Raw genomic sequence first — 16,083 nt, forward strand, 5'->3', positions numbered from 1 at the left:
TGAATGCCGCAGAGTTTTTTCATAAAACTGTCTGGCAACCCTGAAGAACTATGAAAGGATGGTTGATGGCTTTTTTCACTTTGTTTTTCAGCAGTTAACTTTTTCCGGGTACAAAATCCTAGATCAGAGAAAGTTCCGTTACCATGTATTAATTTTACAAAAGTACGCCAGTACTTTGCATGTCGACTTACACACATTAACTTTTGACCACGTTTCTATAGTTCATTGCTACTAGCCTACAATAGTATTTGCCAGTTCTTGTAATACATCTCAAAATGTATCTCAGCCCAGTTATTTGCTGTGTCTTGTCGTCGCGCAAAACACCCAGGTACATAACAATTTCATTTTCATGGCTTAAAAAATGCGTAGAGGCAAAAATAAGTGCAGTAGAGTATGGAGTTTTACGAACAACGCTCCTATCGTCGTTATTCATCTGACGAACTTTCCTCGGGCGGTGGCGGTAGAGGGTCGTTTCGTCGCGAACCTGCAAAAATGACGTCACGTCGTAAGAAACAAATTGTAAACGTCCTTCCTTCAAAAAGAACTAGGTTCTTTGTTTATGTTGTTTGCGGCTTTTGTGAATCCTGACTGCTTAGTATTGGTCAGTGATCATAAAATTAAGCTAATTATCCAGAAAGGTGTTGTAAACAAGGCTTTTTGAAATACCACAAGGCCTAGTCAAGTCATCAGTTGCCAAAGTTATTTAACACAATGACTTATGTTCAAATCAACATATTTATCCAAAAATCTAGTCATTTAAAAACAGTAACTTCAGTCATTACAAAACTGCTTTAAACGGCAAACTATCTTTAGTTTTTTTAAGAATTACCTGGAACGCCCGGTAGAAGGTCCCTGGGGTTCCGGCGGGCCGCCTTGGGTGCCCCAATGGACCATGTTTGGGAGGGTCCTGGGTTGGCGGGGGCCATCGGAAGGGGGTCGCTCCTTAGTCGCGTAGACCTGGACAAAATGAAATGTTAAGGATCTTTCTTTACAAAATTAAGATTTTGTAAACTGTCCAACAAGCCTAACCCACTTTTTCTACTTTTAGAAACGATTTTTCTCATATCCTTTGCTTTTATAGGCCTAATGAACATTAAAAAACGCCCGGGCTGCGTATTTTCTCTCTTAATAATCTGCGTATTTTTTTTAGTGGCATTTGCTAACATTTGTACATTCAAACAAACAAAGCTGCTTTGTTCAAAACATACAAACAGATTTTTAAAGACGCGTCGTTGGAAACTGCTGAGGAGTTGTAAAGGGTCGTAACTTTTTTAAGCTATAATTTATAGTACCTTTGGAAAAATTAGAGGGAATGTTTTGATATACGTAGTTAAAATAGCCCAATAGTAAGTAAAACGGTCACGTTTCTGATTTGTCAAAAATGCGCCCGTAGGTTGTCGAACCCTGGCCTTGATTACCTTTTCCAGCGCCCCTCCCTCAAACCGTCCAGGCTTGAGTTTTCCATGAAGCCCACGCAACCGTTTGACATGAGCGGGAACTTTTGTGCGTTGAAGCCGATCGGCATGCGTCGGTCATGCGTGAACTTTCGGTTGGTGGTGTCCATGTATTGGCTCCCCGGGTGCTGTTCGCCTGTAAGAAGGAAGAAAGGCTGATTTAAATTAGTTCAAGGGACTATGTAACCTAGCAATAGTAAGTTTGGAATCGATAAGGCGGTACATTATAAATCGTTAACATGGAATAACGTATGGTGGAATAGTTTATCCAACCACATTATTGTGGTGGTTGAGTTGTTAGACACCCATGGAAGGAGTTGATTGCTGTACTTTTATCATGTTTTGGACACACTCTGGCATGTTTAAACCGACTCTCCTCCCTAGACAAGCTATACTGTGTTCCAAAGAAAGTAATAGGATCTTATACACATATATATAGGCTACACTGCGTATCTCAACACAAAAACACATCATAAACGCCAGATAGATCAGACATACACATTATAATGCTGAAACCTACTAGTTACTTATACTTGATCACTTTGATATAACTATAGTAATTCAATAATGATACGTCAAGCTATCCATATAGAATTGGGTGTAAAAAGTCGCAGCAAAACAAGCACACAAAAGTCGTTACAACATAAAAAACGCTTTGTACATTGCCCACCTATGGTAACGCTGACGCTAACGAACTGCGCGTAGTAAATCTCATAAATGACGAAAAGCTTTTTAACATCTGCTAGCTCAGGTAAGCGCTTGTCCAGCACCAGCTTGCCCAGCTCCATGCTGAGCGACACATCATAGCACTCTGTACCCGAGACCTTAATCTTGATCGCCTTCTTGATGCCGTCTTGCATGCCCGAGATGCGGTAAACAAACCTTCGAAAGTGTATTGCAAAGTTAATAGAGGGTTTTGCCTTTAGGTAGGGTGTAGTGCTAAAAACGAAGTGTGTTAGCGCACATCTTCATAAATGGCAGCCAATTCGGGATGTGCCATGAACATTTTTTAGGCATACACATTTCAGATCTTCCCACTCAGACCGTTATTTTTTTTCTATTGTGTTAAGTTAAGGGTAGTGATTTCCGATTAAGGATAGAAATATAGTTATTGAAGTCAGGGCAAGTTGGAAAAAAAAGTTAGAACCACACTTTTTTTTTGCCAGAAAGGATATTGCTTGATTTAACTGCAGACTACAGTGTCATGGTAAAAAATAGGTAGCTCTAGTGTTTACAATGCCAGACTATAATAGGTTATTTTTAATCTGTAATGTTGAAATGCCTTTTTTAAATGTTAACGTCATCTTGTTTAAAAACCCTGGCACGGGCTTTTCGTAACTGTTATAGAAATAAACAGGGTTAGAGGCAATTTCGCTTTAACAACTCAGACGGCTATTTAAAAAAATATACTTCATGATTTAAAAAGCATTACTTTGACGCTCGTTTTCGAATAAAATATGTTGAAGTATTTTTTAGACAAGGCTCAACTCACTTTTCGTTAAATTGATAATCCGGAACCTTTTCCGGTTTCTGGTGGAACGGTGACTTGTCCACTTGCGGCGCTGTAATGCTCGACATAGATCCAACCACCGCGTAACTCGACTTTCCCGATCCGCTAGATGTCCCCACCGGGCCGTACGCCTGAAATCAATCAATGTATTTAAATATCATAATACTGCAGGTGAATTTTAAGCATGCACAAGCAGAAAACTTTAAATAAGCAATGTATCGTGAGACTGTATATATTTTAAGGTTTTAATCGATTGGTTTTGAATAATTAATCCGATCACTTTGTAGGAACAACTTATATTTACTTAAGAATTACAGTTAATCATTCTAAAATCATATTACTACGATTTATATCTAAAATGCAACCTTTATTTTCGTATTTCATAGGAAAATTTAGTTTGATACAACAATATTTTGTCGTCTAACCCAGTAGTTTGCCAATACAGATTACAATTCGTGCTAAGCTTTGCAATTTACAGCCTATACTAAGCCTCCTTACCGATTTCTTGCTTCTCTTAACGACCACACCAAACGGTACGAAGTGATATGCTTCGTCCAGAAAGGGGACGGTTGCAGGGTCACTACCAAGCAACTGGTAGCCGACATAATTCCTACCTCAAAATATATAACAATATCACTTTAAACTAAACCTTTGTTTTCCTTTTCTGGGTAAGTTAAGGATACGTTATTTAAATCACCCCCCAAAAATGATTTTTTGTACGCCGCTTGCTGATTTCTATACGAGTTAAGTTGAACTCTGGTTTATACATTTATATTAGCCAAAAAGAGTTTTTTTTTTCTAGAAATCAGGTCTAAAGGTTTAAAGGAAATAGAGGTTTAGAGTAGCAAGGGAAAATGGGGCCCCGATTAAAACATCTGTTTACCACCTCTATGAAGTATTTTTAAGTCACTCGATCGTATACTATGCACATTCTTTTAGAAGCGAAGGTAGATTTTTAATCTTTTTAGATATAAAAAGTTATTGCACTTAATCTAAAAGTAAAAATTGAACGGGGTTCTAATTATAAGCTTAAAATCAAGGTATTTTTAATCAAACTAAAAGCGGTTTAACAAAGTTTGACATTAGGCAAATATTTTAATGTACACAATGCGTAGAGCAAACATTGATTGAAAAACGATAAAAATATTTTATTTAGTTCTTTAGTTTGTTATAAACGGTCCTAAAATAGAAACATCTTACCTACATAGTTCCCAGGCTAATCCGGGGTCGCATGAGGTCAACTGACTGAAAATATGCGGCGACATTGGCTCTTCCAAAACCATTGCGCTCGGCTTTTCTTCACAGCGTTATTAACGATTGATTGATAGACTAAAAACTATATCTTTCATCGTAGAATAGATCTTCCAATTAAGTCGCTTCGTTCAGTTTTGGCCCCTTTTTGGAAAACATCTTTATACCTTTCTTGCTTTCCTTAAAAATATCAATCAATTTGTATTACTAGTTTTGTACTGTAATCTCAGTTTTTATTGTGATGTCACAGTGGGCCATTTATTATTCGTGTTGGCAAAACCTCCAAGTTATCTTGTAAAGGTAAAAGTTATGAGTTACAATTTCTAAGTACATTATTCTGATATAAAATGAACGCTTTGCTGTGCAGTTATATATTTAAACTTTATATTCATATAAATCAGGTCCAAATGCAGTTTATTTGTTTCAACTAAGATTAAACGAGCTTAGTAAAAAGTGGCTGTTGAATAAAACCAGCCTAAATTCAATACGTTGAATGTACATACATGGAGGAGTATTAAGCAAATATACAGTATAACAACATATAAACTTAAGCTTCGAGATGTTTTTGAAACAGCGTTGTTTTTACGTTTAATATCCTGCGTTTACCAGGAATCGAAATTGGTGTTACTGCTATAATTTAGGAGGATAAAACATGAAGGTCAGATTGCAAAAAACTAAAAAAAAAACGCTTGAGTCAGACTTATCGACACCGCTATGTAGTAATTCTACATTCTGGAAGCGGTTCAACCCATTTCAGGATTCCCACGAAGACTGGAAACGACTGTGACTGACGTTAAGCCAAGTGAGTGTTTACAGTACAGTGTCTTGTGGCCAACTTGAAAAGCGCCGTGTGTGTTAAAACAAGACGGCATATATTTGCGGCGGCTTGGCCTTTTCTGAGAAGGGCCTGTGCTCCTTTTTGTAGTTTTGTTTCTTTTCGTTTTGTTTCATTCTCAAGTGGAACTGATTTTGTACGCGTCTGTTAAGGCGTTGACTTTGCGGTCAAATTAGGCCTTCTCAGAATCGACTAAAATTTGTCTGCGGCGTTTTTTTGTGTACTGGGAAACTATATCAAAACTGTTGGGCTGCATGTTTGGATTTAGCCTTACACTCTCTGAATACTTAAATAAGTCCATAGCCAAATACAGTCATATTGCCTTATTTACTTACAGCAAACATCTAGAACAGTGTTTCTTCGAAATTTTTGAGGTGTAGCCTACCGGTATTTGCTTGCAATTTTTTGTTATATAGGTTTTCTAGTTGCATATCTTTAAAAGGACTCTACTATAGCCTTGAAAAAATTAAAATAAGAACAACAGCAACTTTGGAATAAAAGACAGTTAGAAAAAAGGAGAAAATAGGACTACATAATAGTATAATGCCTATAGAACCTCTTATCTAACCCAAGCCCCACCTAGAACTATCACCAACTCCCCTAATATTTTCAACCCTAACCCAATTGCTAACACCACAAACTACCCGCCCATAAGCCCAAACAGGGACAAAAAATCTAGGGCCAAAACAGCGGCCGCCAAATGTCGACAGCAAACGGTCAATGCCAGACAGGTGTCCCCCAATCATTCCATACCCTTTCCCTACAGTCTAGGAGTTAATGTTGTCCTTTTAAGTCTTTTTCTGATTAATTTTGGATTAATTTCGACATGTTTAGGATCTTATGTAGACTATTTTAGATCTTATTCTGTCGTGGTTATTACTACGAAGTTGGCGTTATTATGTCGGTGGTCTTAATACTGTGGTAGACCTATTATAGATTATCTGATTTAGATGCTGTTGCTTTGAAGGTCTTATTGTGTTTTCTACTTAAAAGTACTGTGGAATCAATGAGCTAAGTCTAATATGAAAGTAAAATATCACAATATTTTCCCTTTTGCTTGCGGCGCACCTGGCAACCTTTCATGGCACACCGGTTGAGAAGCGCTGATCCAGGATTACAAGTAATTAAATCTGAAAACTTATATATTTTTTAAAGAGAAATCTAGAAAATCATCTAGAAAGGACTTTTGAAAATATTCAATACATTTGTCAAAATAATAACACTATAAAGCCTAACATGTCGTGTAAAGTTGCATGAGGGCCTTGCTTAACCTTAGATCTAACATTTTCGTTTTCATAAAACATTTTACTGAACATGTTTAGTTATTGAAATCTCGATTTTATACTTTATTAATTAATTTAGAATTTGCGAAAATTTATACGTATTAAAATATTTATTGTCGATAGTGAATCTATCACTAATTTAAATAATAGCCTGCAATATTTTTTGTAATAATCTAAAAAAAATTAACACTTAGATTGTATAAACTTACATCTACAACCAAACCATTTTAGATATATAGTTAAAATCTAGAATGACAACTATGAATACAGCCATTGCCTAATCTTAACGCTGAACTCCTGGTTACAATAACAGCTTTAAATGTGCTTTTCTATTTTGATTATTTTTTGGTACCTTTTCTGCAAACCAGAGCCGCTTTTTTAAAGTAACTAAAACGCAGTTCGATGGTAAAGAAACGTTTATTAACAAGAAACGAGTAAAATAAAAACAAAAACACTCCGAAAAACACGCGTTAAAAGCAGTAGCGGAAGAAATTGCAGGAAAAGTGCATTACAAAAGGTAAAGCATAGATGCCAAAAAAGGTTAAATAATCCAGTTTGGATACTTTTTTAGGACGAAAATGTTCCCCAGCACAATTTGACGATTTAATTTTTAGATTGGTTTGAAGAAGCCAGCCACCAGCGAACAAGTACACTTTTTTACAAAAAGTATCAAGGCAAATGCATGGAATCTATAATGTTATACTACAGCTACCAGCCTTAATCGATTGCTTTTTGTTAGTGGTTAGTGGTTAGCCTAGCATTTGTAATCTAAAACGGTAAGACAAAGTGGTTAAAATAAAAGGCGCATTTCATTTTGTGAATCTTTAAATGGAGAGAAATAAAACAATATAAAGTCAAAATGTTGTAAACTATAAAATTTGACGAAATTTTATAAGTAAGAAAGGCTTAGTGTTTATAGGTCGGCTGTTTCAAAGTGAAGGATTCCGCAAAAAACAGTTTATTTTTTTAAGTTATAGGAAAAATATAACAACAGGAAAAAAGCGCAAACAACAAAAACAATGAAAACACTTGACAGGATAAACTAAGCAGCAAAAAAAAAGAAGAAAAACGCATCTCATATTTGCATTTATATAACGATTGAAGTAAAGTGCCATGCCAATCTGGCGAAGTGAAAATAATACTTTTTACACGACAGAATGTCGCAGGTACCATAGGGATGTCCGATACTTACTTAAGTTTATTCCGATAACCGATATTAGCGGCAAAATATCGCGATGTTAAACATGCAACATTCATTAAACTTCAAACGGTAATGAATTTCAGGTTATCATGGGCCGAAATTAGCTTTTGGTTTCGAAAGCTTATTTAGCTTGATTTATAATGTAAAATTTTATAAAAATATTACCTTGATAATATTTTTACCTTGATAATATTTTTCATAAAAATATTACCTTGATAAACTCTACAATTGATCGAAAACCATGACTAAAATGGTCAAATAAAGTTGGTATGTGAGTACCTATACTACCACTGGGTATCGGGTATCGGCTCCGATCCGATATTATCGGACATCCCTGTCGTTTACATTGCAAAATGATGGGGTGGGAACTCGGTGGGAAACGTGGAACTTGGCGGTGTGAAGCGCAAACTGCTCAAAAGTGGTTGTTATTTACATGATGCTGCAGCTGGCCTTGTCTGCTTTGGGGAAGGTGGGCGTGTGTTTGATGCCGACGATGTAAAAGTACTGGCCAGGCTTGTCCAGGTAAGCGCAGTGGATTGGGACAAGGCTGGTGTAGTGCTCCTGCAAATAAATTAAGTTTCTTTAAATGACAATTCCCCTTTCGCCGTTATTCGTTTTAGAAGCGTACTATTGCTAGGTGACCTTTAATCTATGTTACGCCAGTTAATCCAGTTTGAGTGCAAACGTTATATCCAAAAAATCGTAACCATATTTGGACAAAAATACTCAGTTTGCCATAAACAGATATGTCACATTTTTATGAAAAAAAACCTCAAAAAAAATCCCCGCTCTAAGAAATATGATTTAATAAACATCGACATATAATACCCCAAAACGTAAAAAATACACAATAAAAATGATTATCAAAATCTATAACTAGCAAATTGCTTTTCTCCTACCTGTCGGAACACCCGCCCTCGTACTGCCTTATGGGTGGCTAGTAGCTTCCGCGAGGAGGCCACGATGCCCTGGTCCACACATGTGTCCCGGTGCAGGGGGGCAAGGGCGCCGTCCTGGGCGCTTTCGGTGAAGTACCGGTGTCCCCCGGCCCGCTTCAATTTGGTTCGGTCCACATCTGGTGGAACCGTACAGCTGAATTCGTCGTCGACCGTTTTTGTACTGAAAGGGTTAAAGAGAGATGAGTTAGTTTGCGAAACGATTGATGTTGTCGACATTTTGGTTTGGTAAAATAGAAATATTGTTTGCGTCCCTTTACATGGGGTTCAACAAACTTTAGTAAATATCATTTTTTGAACGAAACTGTATCTTGTAAATCGTTGCAATGTTTGCAACTTCTATAAAACTATTTTTAACGTTTGCTTGTAATAGTCAAAAAATGAAGATGGCTAAGGTTTTCAGTGGTTTTAAAGACTCTATCTAAAATTCTAAAAAAAATTAGGTTTAAATGACAGATGGCAATTTTTGTTGATATTGACAAAATGTTTCGTTATTTCATTGAAAAAACAAAACAACTTTGCCGGGGGCTTAGGGCTGTTGTTTAGGATTCAGCAAAAGTCAATCAAATGTATAGGTTATTGGGTATACGTATCTCGGCCTGGCTGTTTTGACTTACATTTTAACGAGGACTTGCTCCCATTCGACCATGTGCTTCGCCCCTCCACAATTCCGACACTGAATGCGCCCCCTGCCTCCGCATCTATTGCACCTGGGAAAAATATCCGGTTATTCCGCTGTTTTTGCATAAATAGTTGTAGTAAAACATGTTGTATCTCTGATCGTATCTAAGATTATTTGGGGGCAAAAGCATTTTAAAAAATACTATAAAAAATGAAATTTATTGAAAAAAGAATTTATCAAAAAATATAGAAAAAAAAGTTTATTGAAAAAATTACTTAAAAAAGAAATTTATTGAAAACAAATATAAAAAAATGAAGTTTATTGAGAAAAAAATTAAAAAATAAACTTTATAAAAAAACAATTATAGAAAGAAATTTATAAAAAAGAAATTTATTAAAAAAATAAATAAAAAAATACATTTATTGAAAAATATGTATAAAAAAAAAGATTATTGAAAAAAATGAATATATAAAAAATAAATTTATTAAAAAAATTATAATTTTTTTACTTACTGCACTCTACCCTCGGCGTGGCAATAGTGGCAGGATTCGTACTTTATGTGCTGGGTCGTTCTGGGGGCATCCCCGTCCACATGGGTCTCTGTCCTCATTGTTCTTCCGCTTCCGTCACAATGGTAGCACGAAGTCTTGCCCCCGGTGCAACTGTGACAACAAGACGCACCCGAAGCACAACATCTAAAAAAAGCGAGAATTGATTAGTTAAAAGTAGGGAAATATTGACATAATTTTATCATTTGGTTTGGCCTTTAAAAAAAATAGACTATCTATTGAACAACTTGAAATTGCGATTTTTCCTAACTCGTCAATCTGCATGGATTTGCTAATACTACACTTTAGTATTAAACATTGGTACATATAGTTGTTGTCATTTTAGTCGCAGTTTTTCTTAATATTGTAAGCCCGAAGTTCTCTAGGAATAGCCAGGTTTAAATGTTTTGTACTAAACTGGAAACCAGTACTAACTGTTTTAAAAACATTTTTTTATTGAAATACTGATTCTAAACTGTGAATATAATTACACGGCGTTTCCTGTTCTTACTAAATGAATTACCCACTCATTATCAGATTAAGTTCGACTAAATTTTAAACCTAAAATTTTAAACTACTATTGATTTGTGTGCTGTGATTTGTGGTCATAACAACTTAAGAAGGATTATGTCGTATTTTTTTCTCATGTGTAAAAATGGTTTAGCTAAGTTGAAATTTGTTCGAGTATTTACTGTTTGAGCACAAGGTTTCTTGATCGCAAAACAATAAGGTCGACTTACTCTTTACAATCCACCTTGACTGTTGTGTTTGGAATAACGACCCTTTCGCCGTCGTTTAATTCGCACTCTACGTCCCATTTGTCAGGCACAGTGGCACGGGCGGAGATTTTCGGGATTCTTTCACCTAAAATCAAATCGGTTTTAACTTAAATTGCATGAAAATCCATATTTCTTTCTTCGGCTCGTTCAAAATGATACCTACTCTTGTATCGGCTTTAAAAAACTATGCTGTATTTTATTTTTTTAACAATTTTTATAAGATAGGCAGAGTAATTTTACCAGTGTTACGTTTTTTTTATCAACTAAGCTAAAAGCCCCCCACGTAAGGGCCGTAAAACGTGTTTTTACCAAGCGTTAACATACCTGCTTTGTAGGGTCTGCTTGCTCTTTCGACGGAGCGTTGCTGGGCGTAGGTGGTCAGGCAATACTGGAACAAAACATACACACGGCTTAGTTTAATGAACAAATATGAATGTTTTTAACCAAACCAAGTGGTTTGGTTTTTCGGCAATGTGACAACGGGAAAGCAAACAAGCCAAGCTTTTTTTGGCATAATAGCTGGAGGTTTTAGTTAGGCGTAGTAGGCCTAATAATAGCGCGGGTGGCATTTTAAACGCTTTCGAATAACTCTTTACATTGTAACAACTCTTTTTACATGCTCAAAAAAATACATATTTAAAACTCTGTTATATATTAAGCCTGGCAACAATAGCTTATTACATATTTAAAACGTTCAAAATGGTACCTATTCCATATATATATGCTTTGATATTTTTATTTCGTCTAACTAAAACCTCCATCCAATATAAATGAGGCGTATATATATACTCTGTTTCTGTTAGAAACGTCTTTTTAAGATAAATATTTTTAAAATTTTCTTTTTAAGATAAATATATATATTTTTTTTTTTTTTAAAATAGTTGACATAAAGTTTTATAACAGGGTAGCGTATCCTTCATTTATTGTGCTTCTTTTTTAAGTTATATATAGGTTTGCCACGAGCACAACAAAAAAGCGTTTCGCAAATATTAAGCTCAGCAAAAAATCGTATCATAGAACACGCTTTAGCTCAAAATTTTCCCTCGCTAAAAGATCCCGAGCAAACTAAAATACCCACGTGGAACGAGTGATGCGTGACGACTTGGTCGACGTTCCTCGACTTGGAGAAGATCTTCTTCATGGTATGACAGTTGCGGTATTCCTGGTAGATTTTCTGCGCTTGTTCAACCCCGATGTGGTCGACTCTGTAAACGAAAAAAAAATCGTGGTCATTTTAAAGGCGGTGGCTAAAAATTGGTGCAAAGTGTAAGGACGGTAAAATTTGAGCGGCAAAGGCATGCTTTTGAATTGGGTAAACTGTATAGCGAACGTGTACGAATGTTGCGGTTAGTTATGACAAATCGCGGCTTCGAATCGCGTTTTCTGGTTGCGAAAGTAGGCGGTTTGAATTAAATTGCTTGCGGTTAGTTGCTTGCTGAGCAACAGAAGCTTCATAGTGAATCCATACCAATATTGGTTATATGTAATTTTGTCAAAATCTGGCAAGACCAGTGCTTGTTGGCATTGTTTGGCTCCTTGGTAGGAATTTTCGCACAAAATTAGAACGTTTTTTGCCAGCCAAACACAAATACAAACAAGACATATTATAAAGAGTGTCAATTTTTCAGTAGAACATAAAACGATCGCCAAAACACATACTTGCCCCAAAAAGAGGTAAAACTTCTATTTTGGAAATTAAAGTTACCTTTTTGGTCAGAAAAACACAAAATGTATTTAAAAAAATGGATAAAAAAATAGTTTATTGACAGGACAAGCGAATCTAAACAAGTAGGAAATCGTCACGGCGCGCTAAAACCTCGTGCTTTCGAGAGAAGCGCACGAATCGTGAGAAAGCGGAAAGTCTGTCGATTGAAGCGTCGCAAGTAGTTTTCCGCACATAAACCATTCCCTCCCGCCTTCGCCGCAGTAAACTCGCAAAAAACCGCCACCACCAACGACTTTGGCGAATCGCCGGCATTTCCCGTTCAATCAAGTTCAATCCACTCGAAGCGATATCCACCCCCCCCCCTCGAACTTAAAATATGCATCCCCACCAAAAAAAAATTGTTTCGATCGTCATAAAAGTAAGGCAGTAAAACGATTACAAAAATTTCGAAATTTTCATAAGGTTTCAGTTTTCATAATTTTCATAGAAACCCCTTTGAAAAAAAAATCCTCTCGAACTTAAAATATGCACCCCCACAAAATTTGTTTTCGATCCTCATAAAACATGACTGTATGACGGTTGGAAAAATTTCGAAATTTTCATAATATTTTCATCGAACTGAAAATATGCAACCCCCACCAAAAACATTGAGCCTCATAAAAGCAAGGCTTTGCTTGCAAAAGTTCCGAAATTTTTGCAAAGTTGACATCATATTTTTTTTTCTTTAGTTTGGCGTCAGGATTATTTTTGTAAAGTTGTCATTTAGAATTGATGAAACTTCGCATCCGAATAATTTTACAAAGTTGTAATAATAACTTTTTAGAAAAATGGCATTTTAAAAACACAACAGGAACGCTTCGGCCCCCAATTCCAATCTCCATTAAAAAAAAGCACAACAACATGTGTTCAACTATTTGCTACCAGTGCACAGAAACAAAATCAAAGTTCATCCGAAGCGTGAGAGGCGCTGATTTAAAAACAACAACACACACAAAGTTCTCACGGCTTGTAGATAGCGCGAATTGCGAGGCACAACAAAGATAGAAGAAACGCATTGGTAAGTTCGCACAAGACACATATTGCCTCCCTTTGCGTTCAATGTGTTGATATCTGTTCATAAGGCCGTATATAGATGGTGGTATGTGTGGAGGCGGCCACACGTGATTTGAAAATTCAAAGAACGGCAAGCATTTTTTCCTGTGCCAAAGAAAAAACAGAAACCCGCTATCCTGATTAAGGAAAAAGGCACTTATAAATAGAAATACCATGCATTTTTTTTATACTCTTTGAGGTGGTCTTTTAAGATAATTTTTAGTGGGGTCGGGCATCGTTAAACATGGTTAAGAGGTGTTATCTATACAAACTTAAAAAAGTTAAAGAACCACTACTCCGAGTTACGGTTCAAAAACGCGTTTTAAGTGGTTAGCAGCTTCTGTAAAAGTCTGTATGCTAAAGTAGGGGTCGCCAAACTAGGGTCTGCGGGCCAAATCCGGCTCGCGGGTTTAACTCTTTCGGCCTGCGGGATATTTCCTAAAACAGGATTTTTAATAGTTTATTACCAAAAACTAAAGTTTATTTATTTTTTAAACAAAGCGACAATTTTACAAAGGTAAAATACAATTTTACAAAAGGTAATTTTTTATGTTTTGTTCGACTAGTAATAGTCAATCCGGTCAAATATAAGGTTGATGCAAAATGTTATATTCGACCCGCGAACTTAAATATTTACAGTTATACGGTGCGCCAAACCATCTACCGTCCTTTGCATCTTGTCACAGCCGTAACACTAAACAGGCGCAAGTCGGACTCTGGGAAACTTTCGAATAGCTTTTCTCACGGCGCCCGTAAACTTGGGAACGCTGGGCCCGGCGCCGGGATTTCGATGTACCAGAGAGGGGGTCTGATAATGGCGCCCAACAAGCAATGACGTCATACGCAGCCGAGTCGGTCTTGTTTTGATAGAGGCCCGCCGCCATTACTTATTTAACGGGAGGTATAGGCTGTGCGGTTTTTGAGAAGTTTTTCCTGGGATTTTTATACGTTTGACCGCGGCCCGGAACGGAAATGGTCTTTTTATTGCGTTTTCCAATTGGATTTTCCATTTACCAGTTTTGATTTCGTGTTTTACTACTTATGCGTCACATGTAGGCCAATCATTGGTTTCTAAATCTTTTTATAGCTTTTTACTTAAGATTCTTTTGATATTGTTTTAACGATTTGCGGTCATTGGCAATAAAGATAACTTTAAATAGAAAAAATTTCACCACATCAATTCCAGTGTGAAATGAGAAAAAATAATTAAAATGACTAACATATGGCGAAATTTATTCAAATTGGGTAAATGTGCTTGAATTTAATTCATTTAGCTATTTTGGGTTGGGTTTTAGAACGAAAACGTTTCATTCGCGAAGCTCTTTAAACTGCTTTACGGACGCGGACTCCATTTTAGGAATTACCAGGCTAGGACAACGTTATCTATAAACAGCAGATTACTTTCGCTTTATATATATTGTGATTTATTAAATCGCCCGGCGCAGACTTTGCTAATATTTGTTCGCGCGCCCTTAATTTCACTTTCATTTCGGCTCGTTTAGATTCGAAATCGATTAAAAGCATCGGGGCGTTACAATCTCTTTCGTTCCAGTAATCCCTCGTAAACGCCCTCTAAATTAAAAGTCCGCCCATAAACCGGGGACAATAGGATACGATGAGCTCTGGCGAACCTAATCGGATCTGTTGTGCAATTAGGAAAGCGTTGACAGCTCGTCAATACAACAGTAATTTCCTGTAATAGTTTCATTTCGTCACCTTACGCCGTTAAGCCGGTGTCAATTGGGTTTGCGATCAACAGCGAAATTGCAATATCAATATGCAAGTTTGTATTTATACATTTATACCAGTGTTGTAATGCCTCAAATCAATGAAATGACTTAAGTGAACTTAAGTGTTTGTTTCCAAATGACATGACCTGACTTAAGTCGTAATGGTAAAATAAATTGATTTCGTTCCAGTCTTTCGGACAAATGGCTTGGGTTGAAATGAAGTGTTTTTTTTATCAAGCAATTTGATAAGATTTGGCCATTTATCTTCATTTTTGCACGTAAAACAATCTACTTTTGCAATATTTTGCGTTTTTCATTTAGTTGAGTTTTTGCCATACTCGTACGAGTTTACCAAAATTACTTAAATTGTAATTTACTTGCATTAATTATGACTTGACTTGTTTCCCAAATGTATCCCAAAAGACTTGTCTTTGGACTTATTTTACAAATGACTCGAGTTGGACTTTAGTCATTTCAAAATGACTTGTTTACAACATTTATTTAAACTTCATGGCGTTGATATTAAACGGTGATATATCTATATTTAAGTTCGTACGCTACTTGTTCATCACGACTTGGGGTCACATGCGTTGTCGCTAATGGACGGGCGACGCTGTTTTGAACACACACACAACTATTTACGGCTCTACGAATTAGTCTCGGTGCTTTTTGGCTAATATGATTGCGCCTTTGTCGCTCGCTAACCGTTTGAGTGCTTTTATAAAGCGAAACATTTAGAGTCCTAGCTATTACAGTTTCGTATACACTGGCTACATGGTCTTTTTCCGTTGTGTGTGGGGTGACCTCATGATATCATTTTGGTGTTTAAAGAAACGTTAAAAAATTGTAAAAAATTGGAGTAAAATGTGTAACTTTGACGCTGTTGCCTTACGTTTTTCACTTTTATCACAAACAAACAAATACATTTTCTTTAAAACTCTTGCTTTATATGCTTAATGATCCTTGTTTGTGTATAACCTGTATTTAGCAAAATAAACAGGAGGGTTTACTGCTTTGCGATGGTAAGTTGTATTGCACGATTATGACGTCACTATTCGGTTAGTTTGAACAACAACAACCCTGAAAACAAGGCGCACCTCTGCGATTTCTTTCCCTCGAATGACGTTACAGACCCAAGAAACCGAGAAAATTTTCA

General features: G+C 36.4%; 3 protein-coding genes and 1 long non-coding RNA gene across 4 annotated transcripts in view; all 4 read right to left on the reverse strand.

The window, feature by feature from the left end:
* Positions 1–425: 425 nt before the first annotated feature.
* On the reverse strand, positions 426–4,247 carry LOC146131906 (uncharacterized protein C11orf42-like). Its single transcript, XM_083397514.1, has 7 exons — positions 4,169–4,247; positions 3,463–3,578; positions 2,947–3,095; positions 2,125–2,336; positions 1,419–1,590; positions 830–957; positions 426–484 (listed from the first exon to the last, which is right to left on the reverse strand). Exons 1-7 carry the CDS (start codon positions 4,245–4,247, stop codon positions 426–428), a joined length of 915 nt encoding a protein of 304 aa, XP_083253640.1.
* A 3,493-nt stretch (positions 4,248–7,740) lies between these two features.
* Positions 7,741–8,844, reverse strand: LOC146131907 (uncharacterized). The gene is made up of 2 exons (XM_083397891.1): positions 8,434–8,844; positions 7,741–8,095 (listed from the first exon to the last, which is right to left on the reverse strand). Exons 1-2 carry the CDS (start codon positions 8,707–8,709, stop codon positions 7,964–7,966), a joined length of 408 nt encoding a protein of 135 aa, XP_083254017.1. The 5' UTR covers positions 8,710–8,844; the 3' UTR covers positions 7,741–7,963.
* Positions 8,845–9,022: 178 nt separating this feature from the next.
* Positions 9,023–9,801, reverse strand: LOC146131908 (uncharacterized). The gene is made up of 2 exons (XR_014501694.1): positions 9,625–9,801; positions 9,023–9,200 (listed from the first exon to the last, which is right to left on the reverse strand). It is a non-coding gene; the product is annotated as an uncharacterized LOC146131908 (long non-coding RNA).
* A 595-nt stretch (positions 9,802–10,396) lies between these two features.
* The window catches only part of LOC146131909 (uncharacterized), a 54,849-nt gene continuing 49,162 nt past the window's right edge, over positions 10,397–16,083 (reverse strand). Inside the window, exons 8-10 of the mRNA XM_083397127.1 lie at positions 11,518–11,644; positions 10,764–10,827; positions 10,397–10,524 (exon numbers count right to left, since the gene is read on the reverse strand). Coding sequence (XP_083253253.1) covers positions 10,397–10,524; positions 10,764–10,827; positions 11,518–11,644 — 319 coding nt within the window. The remainder of the gene's footprint in view (positions 10,525–10,763; positions 10,828–11,517; positions 11,645–16,083) is intronic.

This window comes from Ascidiella aspersa, chromosome 9 (genome assembly GCF_963924565.1).
Source record: "Ascidiella aspersa chromosome 9, kaAscAspe10.2, whole genome shotgun sequence".
NCBI lineage: Eukaryota > Metazoa > Chordata > Ascidiacea > Phlebobranchia > Ascidiidae > Ascidiella > Ascidiella aspersa.

What these genes read in the sequence shown, in the direction of transcription:
- LOC146131906 (XM_083397514.1), bottom strand. Translation starts at nt 4,247, where the DNA reads ATGGTTTTGGAAGAGCCAATGTCGCCGCATATTTTCAGTCAGTTGACC. An exon ending in GATTATCAATTTAACGAAAA is followed by an intron (nt 2,337 to 2,946) that starts GTGAGTTGAGCC and finishes ACACTTTCGAAG; the next exon opens with GTTTGTTTACCGCATCTCGG. An exon ending in CCTTCTACCGGGCGTTCCAG is followed by an intron (nt 485 to 829) that starts GTAATTCTTAAA and finishes TCATTTTTGCAG; the next exon opens with GTTCGCGACGAAACGACCCT.
- LOC146131907 (XM_083397891.1), bottom strand. Translation starts at nt 8,709, where the DNA reads ATGTCGACAACATCAATCGTTTCGCAAACTAACTCATCTCTCTTTAAC. An exon ending in GAGGGCGGGTGTTCCGACAG is followed by an intron (nt 8,096 to 8,433) that starts GTAGGAGAAAAG and finishes ATTTATTTGCAG; the next exon opens with GAGCACTACACCAGCCTTGT.